Source organism: Varanus komodoensis, unplaced genomic scaffold (assembly GCF_004798865.1).
Source record: "Varanus komodoensis strain SLA01 unplaced genomic scaffold, ASM479886v1 scaffold10, whole genome shotgun sequence".
NCBI lineage: Eukaryota > Metazoa > Chordata > Lepidosauria > Squamata > Varanidae > Varanus > Varanus komodoensis.
Window position 1 is genome coordinate 16,125,209 of NW_025335269.1, and position 19,828 is coordinate 16,145,036.

General features: G+C 43.5%; 2 protein-coding genes across 2 annotated transcripts; one reads left to right on the top strand and one right to left on the bottom strand.

Moving 5' to 3' along the window:
* Positions 1–566: 566 nt before the first annotated feature.
* RP9 (RP9 pre-mRNA splicing factor) lies at positions 567–11,053 on the top strand. Its single transcript, XM_044454742.1, has 6 exons — positions 567–1,203; positions 4,888–4,918; positions 5,132–5,261; positions 6,552–6,643; positions 7,815–7,876; positions 9,430–11,053. The coding sequence occupies exons 1-6, from the start codon at positions 1,019–1,021 to the stop codon at positions 9,587–9,589; spliced, it is 660 nt and encodes a 219-aa protein (XP_044310677.1). The 5' UTR covers positions 567–1,018; the 3' UTR covers positions 9,590–11,053.
* Positions 10,528–19,788, bottom strand: LOC123017646. The gene is made up of 4 exons (XM_044419133.1): positions 19,644–19,788; positions 16,232–18,121; positions 14,950–15,072; positions 10,528–10,685 (listed from the first exon to the last, which is right to left on the bottom strand). Exons 1-4 carry the CDS (start codon positions 19,786–19,788, stop codon positions 10,528–10,530), a joined length of 2,316 nt encoding a protein of 771 aa, XP_044275068.1.
* Positions 19,789–19,828: the final 40 nt, after the last annotated feature.

Genomic DNA, 19,828 nt, shown 5'->3' on the forward strand with positions numbered 1-19,828 from the left:
AAGCTATGGGCTGGCCTGTATACCAAGGTCCTGCAGCCTAGTGAAGGCCACAAATGACCATTCATATAATGGCAGATGATGTGATGGGCACATCAGCACTTGGGTGGATGTCCACATGGGAGAGCACACCAGAGGCTGGCCAACTTCGCCACAGAACCCTTTCCTGGCCAAGTGGACATGCACATAACATGCACAAAGCTTTTTTAACTTCTAAAAGATACCATCTTTTTCTGTAGCAAATGGTGCTTATTGACAGAAATGTGTTTAGCATCACAGTAGCAAAAGAAAACCATTTCCTTCTAATCATGATGCTTCGATTGAGCTAAGTTTAAAATTCAAACGTGCAAATGTTCAGCACATTTCTTTTTTTTCTTTCTTTGCTCAGAACTGGCCAAGAGACCCCACCCCACCCCGTTATCAGAAATGTCCAAGTGTACAAGTGGAGCGGCGGGTGGAGAGAGCCACACGCTCTGCTCCGAAACGAAAGTAATACACTAAAAAGGGATCCCGTAAGATCATTCAGTCCGGGCTCTAAAACGCCCCCGCTGCATTTCTGCAATGGGACTTGCATGGCTACGGAGTTTCAGCACGGCTCCAAAGGTCATCCCCCGAAATGCCAAGCTTAGCCTGCCAGAAAAAGTCACCACTGAACATGCAGATTCACGCCGCTTGCGCACAAACCTTCGCCTCAAAGGAATAACTGATTCACAGCACAACCCCGCCCTAATTCAGTTGGAAGCGCCTCTCTAGTCCAGATGAATTTGCACCCCTCTTGGGCTTTTCCTGCGGCTCCCGGAAGGAGACCCCTTCTCCATCCAGCCGAGTTGGAGGAAACGAAAGAGGGGGCGCTGCCTCGACGGAGGCAGGCCCGGTCGCCCGGAGGAAGTGCCTGCTTCAGCTCCGCCTGGAAGTTGACAGCGAGAGGCATCGCGGGCTGGGCTGAGCTCGGCTTGGTGGGCTGATCCCTGCTGGCTGGCCGGGCGCACCACCTTCCTTGGGCAGCCCACACTTGCCCACCATGTCACAGGGCAGCAGACACGAGGAGGCCCGGAGCAGCAGCAGCCGCAAGCGGCACCAGAGCCACGACGAGTCCCAGGCAGGCAGGAGCTCCAGCAGCGGCAGCAAAGGGCACGAGCGGAAGGAGCAGAAGAGGAGGAAACGCGAAGCGCAGCAGCTGCAACAGATCCAGCATCTGGAGTCCTTGTAAGGCTGCACTCGCCTTCCCTTTCTTTATCTCTGAGAAACTGAGGGGTACCTATTTTTTCCGGTTAGTTACCCTCACAACAGCCCTGCGAGGCAGGCCCGACTGAGAGAAAACGACCGGCCCAGACTTATCCTGTCAGCTTTATTGTTGCCTAGTCAGGATTTTAACCTGGATCCTGCATGATTTGCCAGCACATCAGCTTTGGCTCCCCCACCACCACCCCAGATCTGGGATATGCATTTGTGAGGCAATTTATTGCTAGACATCATAGGATTATGGGGCAAGAAGGAAAACCAGAACCCTGATATGAAGGTGAGACCATCCATCATCACCCCTCTCCCAGCACGTCTTTCCTAATCAGCCACCCTGTGCCACAAACACAGGGTCACAGAAAGGCTGTCACAGGGTCATCGGCAAGTGGCACATGCAGGACACGTCGTGCTGCAGAGCATAAGAAATAACAAGGAATTCCCTAGGAAACAGTCAATGATACCCCAGAAAAATATTTCTTGTTCGCAACTATGATAGCCAGACCCTGAACGGATGTGAACAAATCCCACCATTAGAATATGTGAAGGAGCATGAAGAGACCCTTCTGGATCAGACCAAAGGTCTATCTAGGTCAGCATTAGGTTCACACACTGGCCAAGCAAATGCCTTTGGGGAGCAGGGCAGGAGTGCTTTATCATCTTCTCAACAGTGTTTCCTAGCAAATCAGGTCCCCTTTGAGCCTGGAGGCAGCATATATCTAGCCATGATGATCAGTAGCCATTGGGAGCCTTATTCTCTATCAATGTGCCTGAGCCTTCATTAACACTGTCTTAATAATGCAGATTCCATCATTTAGTTATGTGCCATGTGAAAAAGTTTCTCCTTTTGTCTCATCATCCAGCTTCCTGAAGTGACCCTGGGTTCCAGCATGATAGGAAGAGGGGGAAAAAAATCTCTCCATTCACTCTCTCCATGCACCTTAGTCATGCCTGCCTCTATGACTCTACACTATGCACTATGGTGACTGTGCCTGCTCATTGCTGGTACCATGTAGTACAGAAATATTATTATTAGTAACATAGAAACAGAGCGAGTCAGAATGGCCATCAAGTCTGACTCTAGTCGACTCCACTCACGACATGCCTACCATGTGCATGTCTAGCCTATCCTTAAACACCCTCATCAATGGGGCCTCAACCACCTCCCGTGGAAGCCCATTCCATACTGTCGGGGTCCTAACTGTCAGGAAGTACTTCCTGGCATCCAGATTGAACCTTGATTCCCTGAACTTTGTTGGAGCATGTCCTACCCTCCACTGCAGGGGAGAACAGGTCTCTACCCACCTCCATGTGACACAACCACACATACCTATATGTCACCAACAGATCCCCTCGGAGTCTCCTCCTTTCCAGGCTGAAAAAACCCAGTTCCCTCTGTCTCGCCTCATACGACTTTCCCTGCAACTCAGCCACCATCCTTGTGGCCCTACGCTGCACTGACTCTAACCTGGCTATATCCTTCCTGTAACGAGGGACCCAGAACTGAACATAGTAATCCAGTTCCAGGTGTACCAGAGTCAAATAGAGTGGTAGTAATACCTCTCTCGATCTAGAAGCCATGCTTCTAGCTATGCAACCAAGGGTGGTGTTTGCCCTCTTGACCACTATGTCATGTGCTGACACTCATGTTTAGCCTGCAGTCAAACAGTATCCCAAGATCTGTTTCATAAGTGTTGCTCTCCAGCCACTTGTCCTCTAACCTGTACTTAAGATACACATTCCAATGCCCCAAGTGCAAGACTTTGCACTTATCTACGTTGAATGCCATCCTGTTGTCTCCTGCCCACTTCCATAGTCTATCCAGATCCTTTTGGATCTGGAGTACCTGCTCCTCAATTGTGGCCACTGCCCCTGTTTTAGTATCATCTGTGAATTTGATCAGCAGACTGCTCAACCCTTCTTCCATGTCATTGATGAAAAGATTGAACAGGATCAGCCCCAGAACAGAGCCTGGGGGACCCCACTTGTCACTGGCCGCCATTCTGATGATTAATTAACTATTATTAGAAGTATTAGAAGTTTGCATACAGGAAAAAAAAGTCAAGGCTTCCTGGATGTCTGAAAGCACTCTGAGCATTGGTGGGAGCCTGCTATGGCACTTGCAGGTCACGATTTTGTAGCTGATTGGTCCTTATTTTGTTGTTGTCATAAGTGATCAATGGAAGTTAACTATGCCTGCATTTGTTGTAGCTCTGTCACCCGGTCTTAGTGCTTGTGATGAGGGATGGCTACTTATCAAGGGAAATGCAGGACTGCCAACATGAAGTACTTCTTCACATTAACATGTAGTTAAACTGGGGTTTGCTCCTTGAAGAGGTAGTGATGCCCACCAACCTGGACCGCTTTTGAAGTGGACTAGAAGAATTCATGGACACTGGCTACTAGACAAAATCCTAACTCCATTGTCAGAAGCAGAAGGCCTCTCTGTACCAGCAGCTGCGAGATAACAAACATGGGGTTCAATTATACTTGAGTCCTGCTGGGGGGCTTCCCATAGACACCTGAGTTGGGCACTGTGGAAACAGAATGCTGGACCACAGAGGCCTTTGGTCTGATATAGCCAGGCTCTGCCTTTGCTCTTTATAGTGCCGTCTCCATCCTTGAGGACTCTGTAGACCCCAATGATTGTCCTGGCTAATTACCCTCATGTTCCAATCTGCAAAATGGCACAGCCTTGGCAAGCCTGCCAAAAACTGCCACACGCACACATGTGTGTGTGCAGGTCTCTCTGTGTGTCAGATTGATGGCAGAGGGTTTTTTTAAGGGACAGGCAACCTTCCAAGTTTAGGGAGTGGTTGTAGCACAGTGGTAAAGCCCGTGCTTTGCATGCCAAAGGTCCCAGGTTCAATCCCAGCATCTCCAGGTAGGGCTGGAAAAACTTGTGCCTGAAATTCTGAAGAGGTGCTGCCAGTCAGGGTCAGCAAGAGAGGTGCTGATGGTCTGAGCTGGTATAGGGCAGCTTCTGAGGTTGATAGTGCAGTCCTGGCAGTAAGAAAAGCCTGTGACATTTATCTGTAATGACAAAGTAGAGAAAATAAACAATGGTACTCTTTTTATTATATTATTTACTCATTGTCACAGAATCATAGAATAGTAGAATTGGAAGGGGCCAGAGGGCCATTGGGTCCAACCCCTGCTCAGTGCAGGAATCCAAGTTAAAATTAGATTATTATTTATACCCCACCTTTTTTCCTTTCTTGGAACTCAGGGTAGCTTATGTAATTCTCCTCCTCCTCTCAATCTTATTCTCACAATAACAACCCCGTAAGGTAGATTGGGCTGAGAGTCTGTGACTGGCCCAGAGTCACTTAGTGAGCCATTTTAAGAAGAGAAACTTTACATTTTCCATCAAATACAGCATCTCTGGGAAATAGTATGTTAAAGCCATCATTTTCAGCCCAAATCAAGTTTAGGTTGTGACTTGCCAGAAAGCACCTTCTTTGGCTCATTCAAAAGCCATATTAACAGGATCATTTTCTCAATATGCTTGCTGTGTGGGGGTGGGAGAGAATGAAATTATCTGAGTGGTACACTTTTGTGAGTGGGAGTTTCCCATTTTATGTCAACTTAATATTCTGCCTTGCTTAAAACTAAAAAAAGTTACCAAAGCTATATATTTGATGTATTTTTCAGCTATGAGAAGCTTCCTCCGGGGCTAATTAAGGTATGTTTGACATTTTCTTGTTAAAATAATGTTTTAAAGGTACTTCTACTATAAACAAGTCCCCTGTGTGACTACAGGTCCCCTGAAGTGAGTGTATTTGAGGCTAGCGCATGGTTAACATTTGCCTCTAGGTCAGAGTTTTAGCTGATATGCATCCACTAAGTTTCTTCCAGAGAGTAGTATCTTGCCTACCACTTATTTTTCCTTACGCAGGAAGATGAAACTAAACCAGAGGACTGCATTCCTGATGTACCTGGCAATGAAAATGCACGAGAATTCTTAGCACATGCTCCAACGAAAGGGCTCTGGATGCCATTAGGAAAAGAGGTCAAGGTGATGCAGTGTAAGTGAGGTGAATGTTTAGGTGTCTGTTATATGTTCCACCACCAAAAGAGATTGAGCTGGTAAAAATGTGAACAGGGTCTTTTTGGTGGCAGCATCTCAATTCTGATATTCCCTGCCAATGGAGGTGAGAGGCCCCATTTCTGATGGCACTCGGTGGGCAGCAAGAACATTTTCATTACTTTTGCCTTTTAATGTGTGATTGGAAGTTTTCACTCTTGCTCCTTTTTAGTCTAACACCTTGGTTTTAATGTTATCCGTGTGTGTTTTATTTGTTTCTTATTATATAAACCCCTTTGGGGGCCCTGGATTTTCTAAAGCAAGTGAATGAATGAAGGTGAACGCTGTGCACTCTTAATACAGCTTGCAGGGAAATGCTAGGAGTCATAGGACTTACTTCTGTCTAATCATGCATAGGATTGCACCTTATGTTTCTTTAAGGTGCAGTGCTATGCACATTTAAATAGATAAAAGGCCTACAGCTTCCAGCATGCTGCAAGTCTTAGGAATGCTTTTTGTCTAAACTTGCATGGGAATGTTCCTTACACTCTTCCCAACCCAGCAGGTTTGAGAGAAGATCCTGGCTGCCATGTTCTTCTCACCTCCTATCATGTGCCAAGTCAACATTTTGGGCCGGGAAGGCTAAATTCTGTCACCTGTACAAATGAATCACATTAAATGAGGTTCTCTATGTTAGTATGATTTAGTTTGCACATCTGTATCTACTTAGCTGGGAACAAGCCCAACTGAACTCAGTGGGACTTACCTCTGAGTAGGCATGTTAAGAATTGCACTCTGAGGCTGCAGTCCTATGTATACCTACTTACTTGGGAGTCAGTTCCACTGATCCCAGTGGGATTTACATCTGAGTAAGCAGGCACAGAAATGTATAGTCATTCTGCTTCTCCTGATGGTTTAACATAGGAATGGGGACCTGAGTCCAGATAGCCTTGGACTCCCAACTCCCATCAGCCCCATCCAACATGGTAAGAAATGGTGGGAGTTGCAGTCCAACATCTGGCGGGACACACTTTTTCCACCCTGGTCTAAGAGCTAAGGAAGGAACTGGAGGTCTTGTCCTGCCTGTCCCCAGGTTTGGCCTTCCTTCTCTCAGAGGGGTGAAAGTAGGAAGGTCTTTGGTCCCCTCAGACAAACAACAAATAGCTCTGTTCCTCATATTTAAAGTACAGTGCTGTTTTAAAATAAGATAACCAACTTTTTCCCTTTCTTTTCTGGTGTAAAACTGTACTTCAAAGTTCTAAAGAGGACTTTGTCTTATTTTCTTTTTCAGGCTGGAGATGTAAACGCTATGGACACCGAACAGGGGATAAAGAATGTCCATTCTTCATTAAAGGCAATCAGAAATTGGAACAGTTCAGAGTAGTAAGTAAAATATTGCAGCATTAATTCTGAAGGATTGTTCTAGAAATTCTACTAAACTATTCCATCTGATGTTTTTACTTCTTCAACCTGAAGGCAAAAGTACATGGTACAAGGCTACCTGGTAACATCCAGCCACTGCTGTTGTGGACCTGAGTAGAGGCACATACAGGGGAGAATCTGCTGGTGGGTTGGGCAATTGTTTCCCCACCCTCGTTTTCCCTCAGCAGATAGCCCCCATCCTCAGGACTGCCCCAGTATACCCTCAGTCTGTCCAGTTCAAACCACAATTGCCCATATTTATATTAGTTACCTGCAGCCTAAAATGGAAGAAAACCAATTTTTGAACATCTTCCATACCTCATTGACAAGGGCAATTCATGCTCATCAAGGGTGACCAGGTAGGTAATAAGTTAAACCTTGTGTAACTTAGTAATAAACACCTGCTAATTAGGCATTTTGAGCTCATGTAAGCATCAGCAATAGACATTCTGTGGTAAGTGATTCTGGCCAACTAAACATCAGCTATGTGCTAATCTATTGTCATAATGCATTTATCTTTCTAAAAACTGACAAATGCAGGTAAGCATTATGAATTTGAGTGACCACATAACGCCCCAATCAGTGTTATGCTTTAGGGTTCATTTATTTCAAGCACAGGGGCTTAGATTCTTGTGAAAAACTAACATCTGAAAATTCTGCACATGTTCAGTTGCTTCCCTGCCAGCCTACATGTGGCTGATCTTTGATTCTGGCTCCATCAATAAAAGGAGAACAATTTTTATGGGGTTTAAACCCATCACTAACATTTATGTATCATTAGTGTTCACAGTCAGTGTGGTGTAGTGGTGGGCATATTGGACTGGGAATCTGGGAGCTCCAGGTTCTAGTCCATGAAGCTCAACTGGGTTACTGTGGGCTAATCACATATTCTCAGCCAAGCCTACCTCACAGGGTGGTGGTTGTGAGGATAAAATGGAGAGACAAAACTCCTTCTAAGCCACCTTGGGTTTCTTGGAAGAGGAAGAAAGATGGGGTACGAATGCAATGCAGTAGTAGTAAGATAGGATGACAAGATCTTTGCTTGTGTCCCTGGGAAATGTACTCTTTGATGGCAGGGATTGTTTAAAATGAAAAGGATGTAAGAATCTGCCCTGTTGTTCATGTTTTCAAGGCACATGAAGACCCCATGTATGATATTATAAGGGAAAACAAGCGCCATGAGAAGGAAATGCGGTAAGTCTGGTTCTGTTTGAAACCTGGTCCATTATCATCCATTCTTAGTCATAACCATTAATAACAGCAAAAATAGCACTTACTGTTCAAAGCACTTCATGTATGGGGATGAATCCAGATTTAATCTGAATCAACTGCACTGGCATAAGAGGATTACCTTGCCACCTCCTTCCCACTGCAGCCCCTCCAGCCTCCAGAAAATGCTGCAAAGGGAGTCTGGAGACCCAGCTGAATGGGGAGATGTGGTTGGGAGTGCAATTCCCCCAAAATAAGGCAGAGAAATCCTTTCTTTTGCAGAAGGTCAACTCTGGATCCGATCCTCATCCTTAACAATGATTTTTTTATTTACTTAAAAAGGGAGGCTATGAGTTTTATCCCCAGATTAGGGGGCGGTTCAGGCTGAGAGGCAGCAGGAGGTTATTTGAACTAGGGAAGGTCTTGAAACACAGTTCACCATGATGTGATGTCCATGATGTGCTTTTTAAATTTATTTATTTATTTAAAACATTTTTATCCTGTCCTTTCCGATGAACAGCTCAGGACGGCTTACAGTGATTAAAATAGAATATAATAATGGAATAAAACAAACACTTTCATAAAACTAAAGAAAAGGAAGGAAGGAAGAAAAAAGAAAAGAGACTGCAACTGTGGTCAGGTCTTAAAACATTTAAAAACCATAATTATTAAAAAGATGGCTGAATAAAAAGGTCTTTACCTGGCGCCAAAAAGAGTATCAAGTTGGCGCCAGGCGAACCTCTCTGGAGAGCGCATTCCATGTTTCTCACCTTCCACATAATGACAATGTGATTTAACACCACGATCCAGCTCCAACTGTAGCACCTCATTTTCAGTTCGAGGATACTTAGGAACAAAACCAACTATGTTAAAGAAGGTGCACAGTTTACTGACTACGTAGGAAGAAGCAAAATGTCCCTTTAGCCACAGGGTTTCCTGATGTGTCAGATGTTGTTCCAGGGCACTAGATACTTGGACATCTTGCATGCTTACATTCCCAGCAGAAAGCCCAAGTATTCTTTATTATTATAATTATGTAATTTCTGTAAAGCCCATTAGCAGGAGTTTTCTGGGCAGTTTACAACCGAAGGACTAAACAGCAGCCCTTTCCAGAGAAAGGATACAATTCCTCTCTTCCTCTGTTTCAGAGGCTGCCACTGTACACAAGCTAGTCGCTCTTCCTGGCAGAGCAGGGACAGAGGATGGCAGACAGCCCAGCTGTGCTGGTTGACTCTAGCAAAAAAGCCTTATCTCAAAGAGGTGGTGAGAAGTTCACTGTGCTCTATAGCTATCCATCCCTTCCCACAGTTTGCACTTAAGTGCTCATTGCAACATCTTCCAGTAATTGATCCCTACAAGTGATAGTTTCAAAAGGCAGTGGCATTTTGAGAGAAAACAACTCCACCATTCCATGCCATAATGTAGTTGTCACATTTCGTTTCAAGTCTGATAGCCAAGTTAAACTGAAACAAGCAGCTTGCCCACCTCAGCCAAAAGGAGAATTCCACCTTGCCTTGGCAATTTATGTATTTATTTAGGATACGACAGCTGAAGCAGCTGCTGGAGGACTCGACTTCAGAGGAAGACAGTTCCAGTACTTCGGAAAAACACAAGAAAAAGAGAAAGAAGAAAGAAAAGAAGAAGAAGAAAAAGAGAAAGCACAAATCTTCTAAAACAAAGTCATCCGACTCAGATTGAGAAGATGCTGCCTCAGTGTTGTGTTGCGAAGCATTCAAAGAATCTTTCCCAAAGCATTTGGAATTGTTTCAGAGCACAATCCATGGACTGTTCATGTGCTTTGTTGACATTATTTTGTGAGTTGCCTCATCAGGAAACCTTCCCATCCTATCTCTACATTGCTTTTTTATACTTTAAGTGTGAAAAACCAAAACAAAGCCCAATCCAACCCTTTGGTTGTTTGGTGCAAAAGCTGGCACTAAGAGAAAGTGCCTGTAGGATATGCATGCAAGTTCCCTTTTCATTTTAGCAATGCGAGTACCATTTCTTGCGGCTTCTTTTTTAACCTTGGGGTTTGTGGAAAGGGGAAGGTCACCAGTAGGGCAGCTTGCAAAGTAACTGCAAAGGTGTTCAGAAATACCTCTTGGTCACAGCCTAGGAGAATATACAGTAGTCCTTTAGGTTCACACAAACAAAGTGTCTGCAGTGCTCTAGATGGCCGAGGCTCATCCATTGGTGAAACTTAACAAATAACAGTGCTGGTCAGCCAGACTGAGGCAAACAGTAGAAAAACTGAGAACAACCAAGAGACTTGGTGCAGATTTCACTGTAACTACCTGTAGCTTAACTTTTGTTTTGAAAAGTGGATTTGTACAGAACAGTGTGATTCAAAACAGATCATATTCTCACAGAAACAGCGGTGTGTCTGCTATCCTCAAGAAAACACTTTATGGCTCCTGTAGAACTTTCATGATACAGGAGTTCTTTAATATAAAGCCAATCTGCATGACCTTTGACTCTGCAGGCCAAACATAGGACACTAGCAATATATGGCAGACTGCAAGAAGCTCAAAAAATCCTCCCATTTGTACTCTCTGCTGGGAAGCGTAACTGAAGGAGCTGCCAGGCAAGAATATCAGGCTTGTGTTCAGCTTGTTGCATCATAAGATGTGCAGGTCTCACTTGAATCTCTCCATGTCATGTGAATTACTGATAGATGGTTCTTTCAGTAATTCCATACCTGAATGCTTTGTGTAGCCATGACAGGCCTTATCTTTTAATATGGCAACATGATGTAAATCCGTATCTGCTTTCAAAGTGGTTTGCTTTATCACGACTAAGGCATACAATATGAATTATGCCAGAAAGAGAAACATTGATTTCAGCTTGGTAATCTGTGAATCCTTTTTTTTTCCCATTTTTGAAAGCACTTAAAATATTTCTGTTGCCCTATTGAACCCACTAGTATTGAAATCCATCTTGGAAGCAGGTCTAGAAAAGTGGTTGAGAAAGTAAACAGTATTCTCTGTAAGGTGTGTTACTTTGGGTTATGGAGTGCAGTTGTTATAAATGACTGAATTGTTATGCAGTGCTGACAGGCGGCAAGTTTGGATTCTTTTCTGTTGTTTAAAAAAGACTTTAAAAGAGCTACAGAAGAGTTAACAGGGTGCAGCTGGTTTGTTCAATAAAAGAATTGTTCATCCATCTGTGTTGAATTTGACAGACATGCAAAGGGATAAAAGGGAGCAAGAGTTTTGGGCCACAACTTTATACAGCCCTAGAGGGGAAGTAATGGTGCAGCAGCAGCTGCTTGAAGTTTTTACTCAGTTGAAGCAGTCCATACAGCTATTTAAATTGCAGCAATAAAACCCTTCAAAATCCTCTGGGCTTCATATACACTTTTACCCCTCTCCCACCAGTCAAAATGGGCTGTTCTGGGAGGCTGTAAGCATGTCTGTGCCTTTGGCAGTTACTGCTTTGTAGAACCAGGCAGGGACACTAAGATTTTTTTTTAATCAATCTGCCCATCCAAAGAGCAAATTGTGCTGCTGAGCTGGTCAGTTAATAGGGTACTACCTTCCACTAACAGTGCTAGCTAGCATCTCTGGACCAAACAGCATCAAAATTTTTTTCAAACCACATGTCACCATGAACATGTATGCAGTCTACATGGTCTAATCTCCCAGTTCTTGTTCCTCTTAAACTTCTAGATTTCTGACCTTAAATTTGTAGCAAGACTCATATTATTCTGCTGATGCTGGATATCTCCCTGCTGATGGAAGCATGGAGTGCTTTCCTCAAACTTCTCAATCCTACATTTTAATTTAGTTTCTTGTGACAGATGCATTCCTTATTTCAAGTTTCTCACATTGCTTAAAGTACTCATATCTGCAGTATCACAGACTATTCACAAGACATCGCACTGGTGCAATTTTAACTTTTATTTGTTTTTACATTTTGATTGTGTTATTTACAATACCAAGTGTCCTCATTTTGGTGTCCAGTTCCAGTTCACATTTTATATTCTTCAATGTGTACTCAGAATCTTTAGTGTACTTTTAATCTGCTCAGCTACTTACCCTGTTCCCCCCCAACCCCCAACATGTTTATGATTCATCTGAATGATACTGGCAAATGTTTGTACTTTCCCATTTCCGATTATCTTCTTTTATAGAGAGATCGCTTTGTTTCACGCCCTGTACAAAAATATTGTAGAAGGTTAGACTTTGTTTTCCAAAAAGACTATAAATTTGCCCACTAGCAACTGACTCTCAGATTTTGGTATTTATCTAATCATATTTTGACAGGTATTCATTTCATTTTTATATTGCCCAATAACCAAAAGGCTCTCTGGGCAGTTAACAAAGTTAAAAAGAGCATATAAACAAAAGAACAGAAGCACCGTATCGGATACTGACCTGCTAAAAGCAGGGGTGGCAAACCTCTTTGGGCTGAAGGCCAAATTCCAGAGAAGCTCTTGGGCCACATTCCAGTGGCAGAAGGCAAAACTGAAGCCAAAATATAGCACCACCCCTCCCTGTCTATTTACTTATCAAATGTATAAACAGCACCCACTAGTATTATACAGAACTCCCTGGGCAGTGTACAACAACAAGTTAGATAAATTATACAAATACTTAACATTCTAAAATCTATTAAAATAATACAACTACAACTGTGACACAGTACCATAAAAGTTACTCTGAGTCAGGATAGTGCAATAAAACTTGCTAAAAAATTTCCATAAAACCAACTTAATTTATTATAATTCGATCAATCAACTATTGAAATGCCTGGAAAATAAAACTATTTTCACCTGGCACCAGAAAAATAGTAATGAGGGTGCCAGGAGAACCACTCTGGGGATCCAATTCCAAAGATAAGGTTGAACCACTGAGAAGGCCCTGTTGTCAGGTCTATGTAACTTAAAGCTTTTACTACCATTAACTACCTTAGGAGAGGAATTTTAACCTTTCAGAATGGAGGAAGAGTGTTCAAAAGATAGAGAAATGCCAATTGGTGGCCGAGGGAAAGGGATGAGTGCATCTGGGGAACCTCAGAGAAAAGACTGGAACCCCCAGAATGATGGATTTGCCCCAAGGCTTGAGGATGCTCAACCCTAAAGTTGCTATTTGTGGGTCAGTTGTAAAACATTTGAACTGTAAGAATGGGCCATTTATGCAGGGCTGTTGAGAATGCAACACCCATTTGAGGAAACTGGCAGCCAACTTGCAGCAGTCCTTACAATCTCTTCTAAAGAGCTGAGCTGCTTTCTCTGACACTACAATCCTGTTTACTATCAAGGCATACCTCAAGCTAAACAGATGTGGAACAGAACTTCTGCTGTAAGGTTATACAAATTCGTCAGGAAAAGTTTATACAGTGGAGCAGCATCTGAACTTCTTCTCCCTCCCTATGGAGAGCTAGAATATCAGGAAGAATATCATCCTAGGATTTTCCTCACTTTTTTCCCCCACCATGGAATATCCAGATATATGGGCCCCACTTGTATCCTTTTCAGTTGTTCAGGAAGACTGTGCCACGTGCTATTTCTGAACATATGGGGTGGCCTTAAGTTGTAGCAGGGCAGCAGTGCAGAGCCAAACCAGACAGCCAGTTTGAGTATACGAACACCAAGAATCCAAAGATATCCAGCATCCCAGTCCAGATAACCAGCAATCCACATGCACTGTCCTAGCTGGCAGCCATAACCTTCATACCACCACTAGATGTAGGGTAAGAGCCCACATTAAGGAAACATGAGAGCAAACATGAGGCCAGGGCCCAGCAAAGAGGGTTAATACACAGAAGAAAGGGCAGATACTCAACTAAATTAATCAAAACCCAACAAGTAACTTGCAAGCAGGAGCACACAGGGCCATCTCAGCCGGCACCTAGAATTGGGTAGCTTGTCTCTCCTGTGATCTATACAATCCACCTTTGCTCAGCAGGACCAACTTTGGCCTTCTCAATATCCAAGTAGTTTAAACTGTATTAACTTGAAAACTTTCTGATTGGTTACTTTATCACTGGCTATTCAGGCAGAAGTTATAATCCAGGGCTCTTGATTTAATCTTGGATAGGTCAGGAGCATTATAGATTAGATTCATGCACCCATTGCCCACTTCTATGTTTCCTAGGGTTTGTGTTCCTTCAAAGTTAAACCCTTGGTTCAGGGATAGGGAACTCTTTAGTCAGAGGGCCAAATTAAGTTTTGGAGATCCTAGGGCAGTGATGGCAAACCTTTGAGAGACCGAGTGCCCAAACTGCAACCCAAAACCCACTTATTTATCACAAAGTGCCAACACTCCAATAAAACCTGAATACTGAGGTTTTAGTTTAGAAAAAAACAATTCACAGCCAGTATTGGCAGTGCACTGACCGGCCATGTGAAAGCTCGGATGAGTCGTGGCTTGTGATGTCATCATCTGGCACTGCTACTCCTTTCTGAGCATGCACATGGCCCCTATGTGCGCTGTTATCCAATGCTCGGCTGCTGGGGCGATGCCGGGGCAACTTGGCTCACGTGCCGACACAGGGCTCTGCGTGCCCACTGCGGCAGGCATGCCATAGGTTCACAACCACTGTCCTGGAGATGCTTTCCAGGGGCAGGCAGAGCCAAAAAACAGCAGCGTGGTGTACTTTAAAGCATTTACTGCCAGTATGAAGCCTTACTTCAGACCTTCAAGAAAGGGGGGAAATGCACAAACACCAGGAAGCGACCGTGTCATCAGTGCTTAGGGGAAGTGGGTTGGACCATCTGGGAAAGTCCAGAGGCCCAAACTGGGACTCCAGTACAGCCACAGTTGGCCCTTAGACCCAAAGTTTCCCCATCCCTTAATCACCCCAGAAACATCCTGTACACAAACTCACAACAGCATCTTTCTATCTTCTTCCTTGTTCTCCTGAGCAGTCATTTCCTCTGGGAACCTGTTCTGCTGTCTATTCTTAGATATCAGCAAGCTGGAGATTGTGGGACTTACACTGATCCACACCGGAGGCTCAGCAGTAGTCTTCATACAGCATGGTTTAGAGCACAGATTCAGAAGCCAGACACTATCTTGCTACTGCTAGAAAATTCACTAAATAAATACACTTACCCTTGCGACGGGTCGTTCTAGGCTTCTCCCATTCTTCAGTTTCTGCATCATGTCTGGTATCTCTACGTTTATGTGGAGGCTTATGTGCTCCTTTCTTCTTTGGTGAGTCTACATGCAAATTGTCTGAAGTGACAAAGAATATTTTTGCATTTAGGAAATCCAGTTTTATCAAACCAGTTTAACATAGATAGAACGAATAGCTAAGGTTAAAGAAAGAACCTTCTCCCATTCAGATTCCCTACTGTACTACGCATTGGGCTAGCTTGTTAGCAAACTAGTGTGCAGCTAGTCATCTGCAGGAGTGGCCCTAAAAGAAGTTTTATGCAGGTTGGTCTCATGACGTACAAAAGGTTTGCCCAAAATAAAGCATGGATGTCTGTCCCACACATTCACATATGCATCATACAAGCAGCCAAATCCAGGTTTGCTACTACATAGCATAAGAAATCACCTTAACAGGCCCTGCTCTAAGTACATGTAAGCCATTGCTTTGCCAATGTTATCCCTCCCTTGAAGAGCAGCAAGGAGAACAAAACCAAAATGCAATACATGTTAGTTTTTGAATAAATTAATTTTGTAAATGGATAAAACTCTACCTGTTTCTCTGCTTTTCATTGTGGGCGAGAGGCCACCATGTATCAGGGTAGCAAACTTGGGTCTGGCACCACTTTTTGCCCAGTATTCATCAGCTGCAAATCTTCTCCCTTCCTCTTGTAACCTTCCTGGCCAAGACATAAAGGAAGGAGAATCCCAATCTGTACTGGATGTTTGTTATACCAACAGCCTAAACAACCACAAAGAGTCATTCACAGGATTGCTTGACCTAGAAATCCTGGCTGAATTGAACTTTGTGGCTAGAATGCAGTTTTCTTGTATTCTGGGTCATCTGAGCTATCCATCTCCACTCAACCATTCCCTCTCCAATCTCATTTAACTGCAGTCTTGTTGAGACTATAACATTTGCTACTTCCAACTGCAAGTCACCAAATGAGTCCCTTTCAAATTAGATTTTGAGAATATGTTCAGTGTAGTACCATTCTGGATTTTAGTGAGCCTTTTATGTGAGTAGTTACACAAGATCCACCCCACAAAGAGGGACAGGGCCCATTAGTGTAAAATTCAAGCTGATGGACATTCATTCAAAAAATAGTTCTCACTCTTTCCCATTTGGTAAAAGGGTACCCTAAATGCCTTTACTCCCTTCTCATAACTTGAACTAGCAAGGCCCACTGTGTGTGCTAAATTGAAAGCTGCTTTAGAAGTTTTCTCCACCTTTACTTACCAGAAAGCTTTGGTGAATTTCTTCGGTGCTCAAGTATTTCTAGCTGTTGGGCTATAGGCCGCTTCAATGAGAAGTTGTAGTCATCAAAGAGATCCTCCTCTTCTTCCTGCTCCTTCTTCAGTTTAGTACCTAGTCCATACATTTTCTTTTTCTCTTGTACAGGCCAATTAATGAAATGTCCTGATACAGCATTTTTAGGTATTCTCCAAAACACTGGCTGGCCAGTTTGCTGGAAGGGGAAACTTTTGCTAGGGTTCAAGTTTCCACATGGAGTCACTTCTTGAATCAAGTAGTCCTTTTCTTCATTATCATCATCATCTTCTTCTTCTTCCTCCTCCTCCTCCTCTGGTTCCTGCACCCAGTATTCTTCAGACTCATCAGCTTCTGATGGAGACAAACTCTTTGTTGCTTTTTTCTTGAGAGAGTAAAGCTGCTTGCTACTGGAAGACCTAGGGAGAATGCCCCGTTTTCTACTTCGAGTGAAAACCTCTTTAACCTTTACTCTTGAGTGGCTCTTTAAATTCCGGATGTAGCCAGTTTTATCCTGCTCACTCCCCACCACTTCATCTTCATTGAGGGAACCTCCACTTTTTATTTTCTCTCTGCTCATTGCTTCATTGCTTTTCTTTAAGGTACACACACCCTTTGGAAGCACATAGTCAGGGGCTAAATAAGACACTGGTGTATCATCAGTTGAGACATCTTCTGTGGATGAAGGCTCCTCATCAGAGGTAAGACTTAGTACACTTGGACGCTTTCTTTGAGACAGATAAACATTGTAGTTGAAGTTAGTATCAACGTTATCCAAACAAGCCAGCCAGCTATCAGAAGGTATGTATTTCTCAGACTCATCACACCACAGGCTTTTTTCTGAAGCTGTCCAATTTTCAGTGGTCATATCAAGGTTTTCATTCAATGTCTGGGAGAAATATGAATCATTCATTATCTCCATGCCAGATGGAAATAATTCCCTTTGCCGAACAAGGTTGGACACATCTTGAGGAGCTTTTGAACCACTGGACCTCTTTGAGCCAAAAGGTCTTTTGGATAACAGGGCATTTTGCTTTGCCCCTGGCTGGTCAGGTCTAGTTTGTTCAGCCAGGTGCACTGATCTGGCTTCGTCTAGAGGAGACTTTGCTCTGTAGCTTGGCCCTCCCTGTTTCTCTGAATCCAGCTTTGCTTTACTTTGAGGCTCCTTCTCCTGCATGTCCTCAAGAGCTTCTTGCTCTTCTGAATAAGGAATACTTGGCACCAGCTCTCCTTGTTCACCAGGCCCATATACAACTCCTTCACAGGAGCTCAAAGCAAACATATCTCTCTGCATTAGGTTCTCTGGGACTGTCTTTTTTGACACATCGTATAGAGGGATTGTTTCTTTGAAGGACTTCCAGAGCTGAATGGCAGGTGTACCCCCATTAGCATACTCTATTCTTACTTCTTCTTTCTCAAAGGCATAGCCAGATGGGGGGAGGCTGCGGAACTGTACAGCACTAGAAGCATTCTTGGCAAAGTCCCTCTCTGAAACAGCAGAAGATACACCCCTCTCTGGCTTTTCCAAAGAGCTTTCAGTTCCTTTACAAGTGCCAGATGGGACGCAGCCCATATTTCCAGCAACACAGCCTTTCGTTTCTAAACCATGATCCTGATATTTTTTTGGTTTACTTTCAGGCTGTCTAGGGTCAGTCTGCGTTTCTTTGGTCTCTGTTCGCTTGCTGGGGCTATAGTGCCTGAACCGTGTGGCTTGATAAAACATGGGTGAGGATGGATGACCATTAAAATAAGGTCTTCTGTTAACTCTCATATGCATAGGATGCTGTTGAACAAGATATCCAGGGTATTCGTGGAGAGGAAGTGAATAAAAGGGGAAATATGGATTGCCACTTCTTAAACCTAAGAAGAACAGAAATAGACATTTCTCCTGCAACAGAATATTACGAGAACAAATTTCTAACATACATTAGTTCATAGCGGAGAAGCCCATAGCTTCTCAGATCCTTAAGTAGTTATATGTCATCTACTCTTGATCAGAGAAAAACAGCTAATCTGGGGCATTTTTTAATGCTAGGATAGACAATTCCTGGCACATCTGATGCTTTGGTCTACAACTCCATCAGCCTTAGCCAACATTACCAATAGGGAGAGATCATTGAAGCTATAAGCAAAAGCATCTAAAGGGCCACAAATTGTCTACGCTTTCCATAACACCCCTAAGGATGTTAGATGTTTGCATCTACTGTTGACATAGCATTTGGCATTCCCTCAAGAACCAAAGTATTGGAACTTCAATCCCAGCTGTATACAGAAAACACAGTAGGAGAAACTGTAAGACAATCCGGAGTACAGCACTTACAGTATCTCTTCACTGAGTACTTGGCCACAAAGAAAGGGTGGGACTGGGATCAGGGTTACACACTGTGCATAGAAAAGCTCAATAACCAAAGTAAGGAAACCCCACATTGATTTGTATATATACCCCTGTGAAATAAAACCCACTAGAACTCAAGTTGCTCTTCAAGCATCAAGAAGATCCTGTGCTAGAACAATGGTGAGACTATGGGGTCCAAGTAAGAAATGAACAAGTAAAAACAGATTCATCTTTTCCACCAGCTACAGAGCTAGGGTTGGGGTATACTAAGTGCAGGCCTGCCTAACTCACTTTCACACCTGTGGTGGAAAAACTAAATAGAATCTTCCCCTCACCCCCATCCCCCTAAAAGAAACAAGAGCTTCACATACATGGATACTCTTCGATGCCTGCTGCCCAGCGTTACTGCCTCCCTCTGCTATAGGCGCTCCTGACTTTACCATGTGAAAAAAATGGAGGGCCATATTCAAAAGCTCAGTGCAATGACACATTTGGAATGAGACTCAACCATTTTGAAGTTTAGAGAGGATTTATGGATTTCTATCACACAGGAAGCATGTTAGCTGAGAGGAAGCCTAGCGTTGCTAATAGTGGCTCTCTCCCTGATAACCATGCAAAGCTAGTTGTCCACTAATCACACTGAAGATGACATAATTATGCATTCTTCAAATAAGATCCGTTTAAGTTCAGTGAGCGCACATTTTAAAAGGTAGGTTAATAGGTCATTTCCTCTTGATAATACAGAACATGGAAGTTCTGCAGATGAAGCACTTCGTGCTACTATCACCATGCCATGGAAAGCATCAGCAATTTACATTCAGCTACCGTATATTTATTAAGTAAAAAGATCCATTCTAGGAGGGAAATGCTTTTAATCTGGCAATGCCATTATACAAGTGCTGAAATCAAAGCACTCATAACCAGTTAGAAAATACTAACATTGCACATGAAATCCCATCCTGAAATTGAACAGCAAGACCAATGCTAGAGAACACATCAGCAGCTCATTTCATACATTTCCCTCAGCTTATCTGTATTTTGTCTTACCTCCTGTAGGGATACCATATGGATTGTACATAGGGCCAAGGATCCATGGATTATGGAATGGTTGCTGTGCTGTTGGGTGTGCGTAAAAAAAGGGTCTGTGGTTTGTGGGATAGGGTCCACTTTCCGAAGCTGGGGAAGCATTCATTTTCTAGGCTAGAAACAAATAAGCCACAGGTATCAGGCAC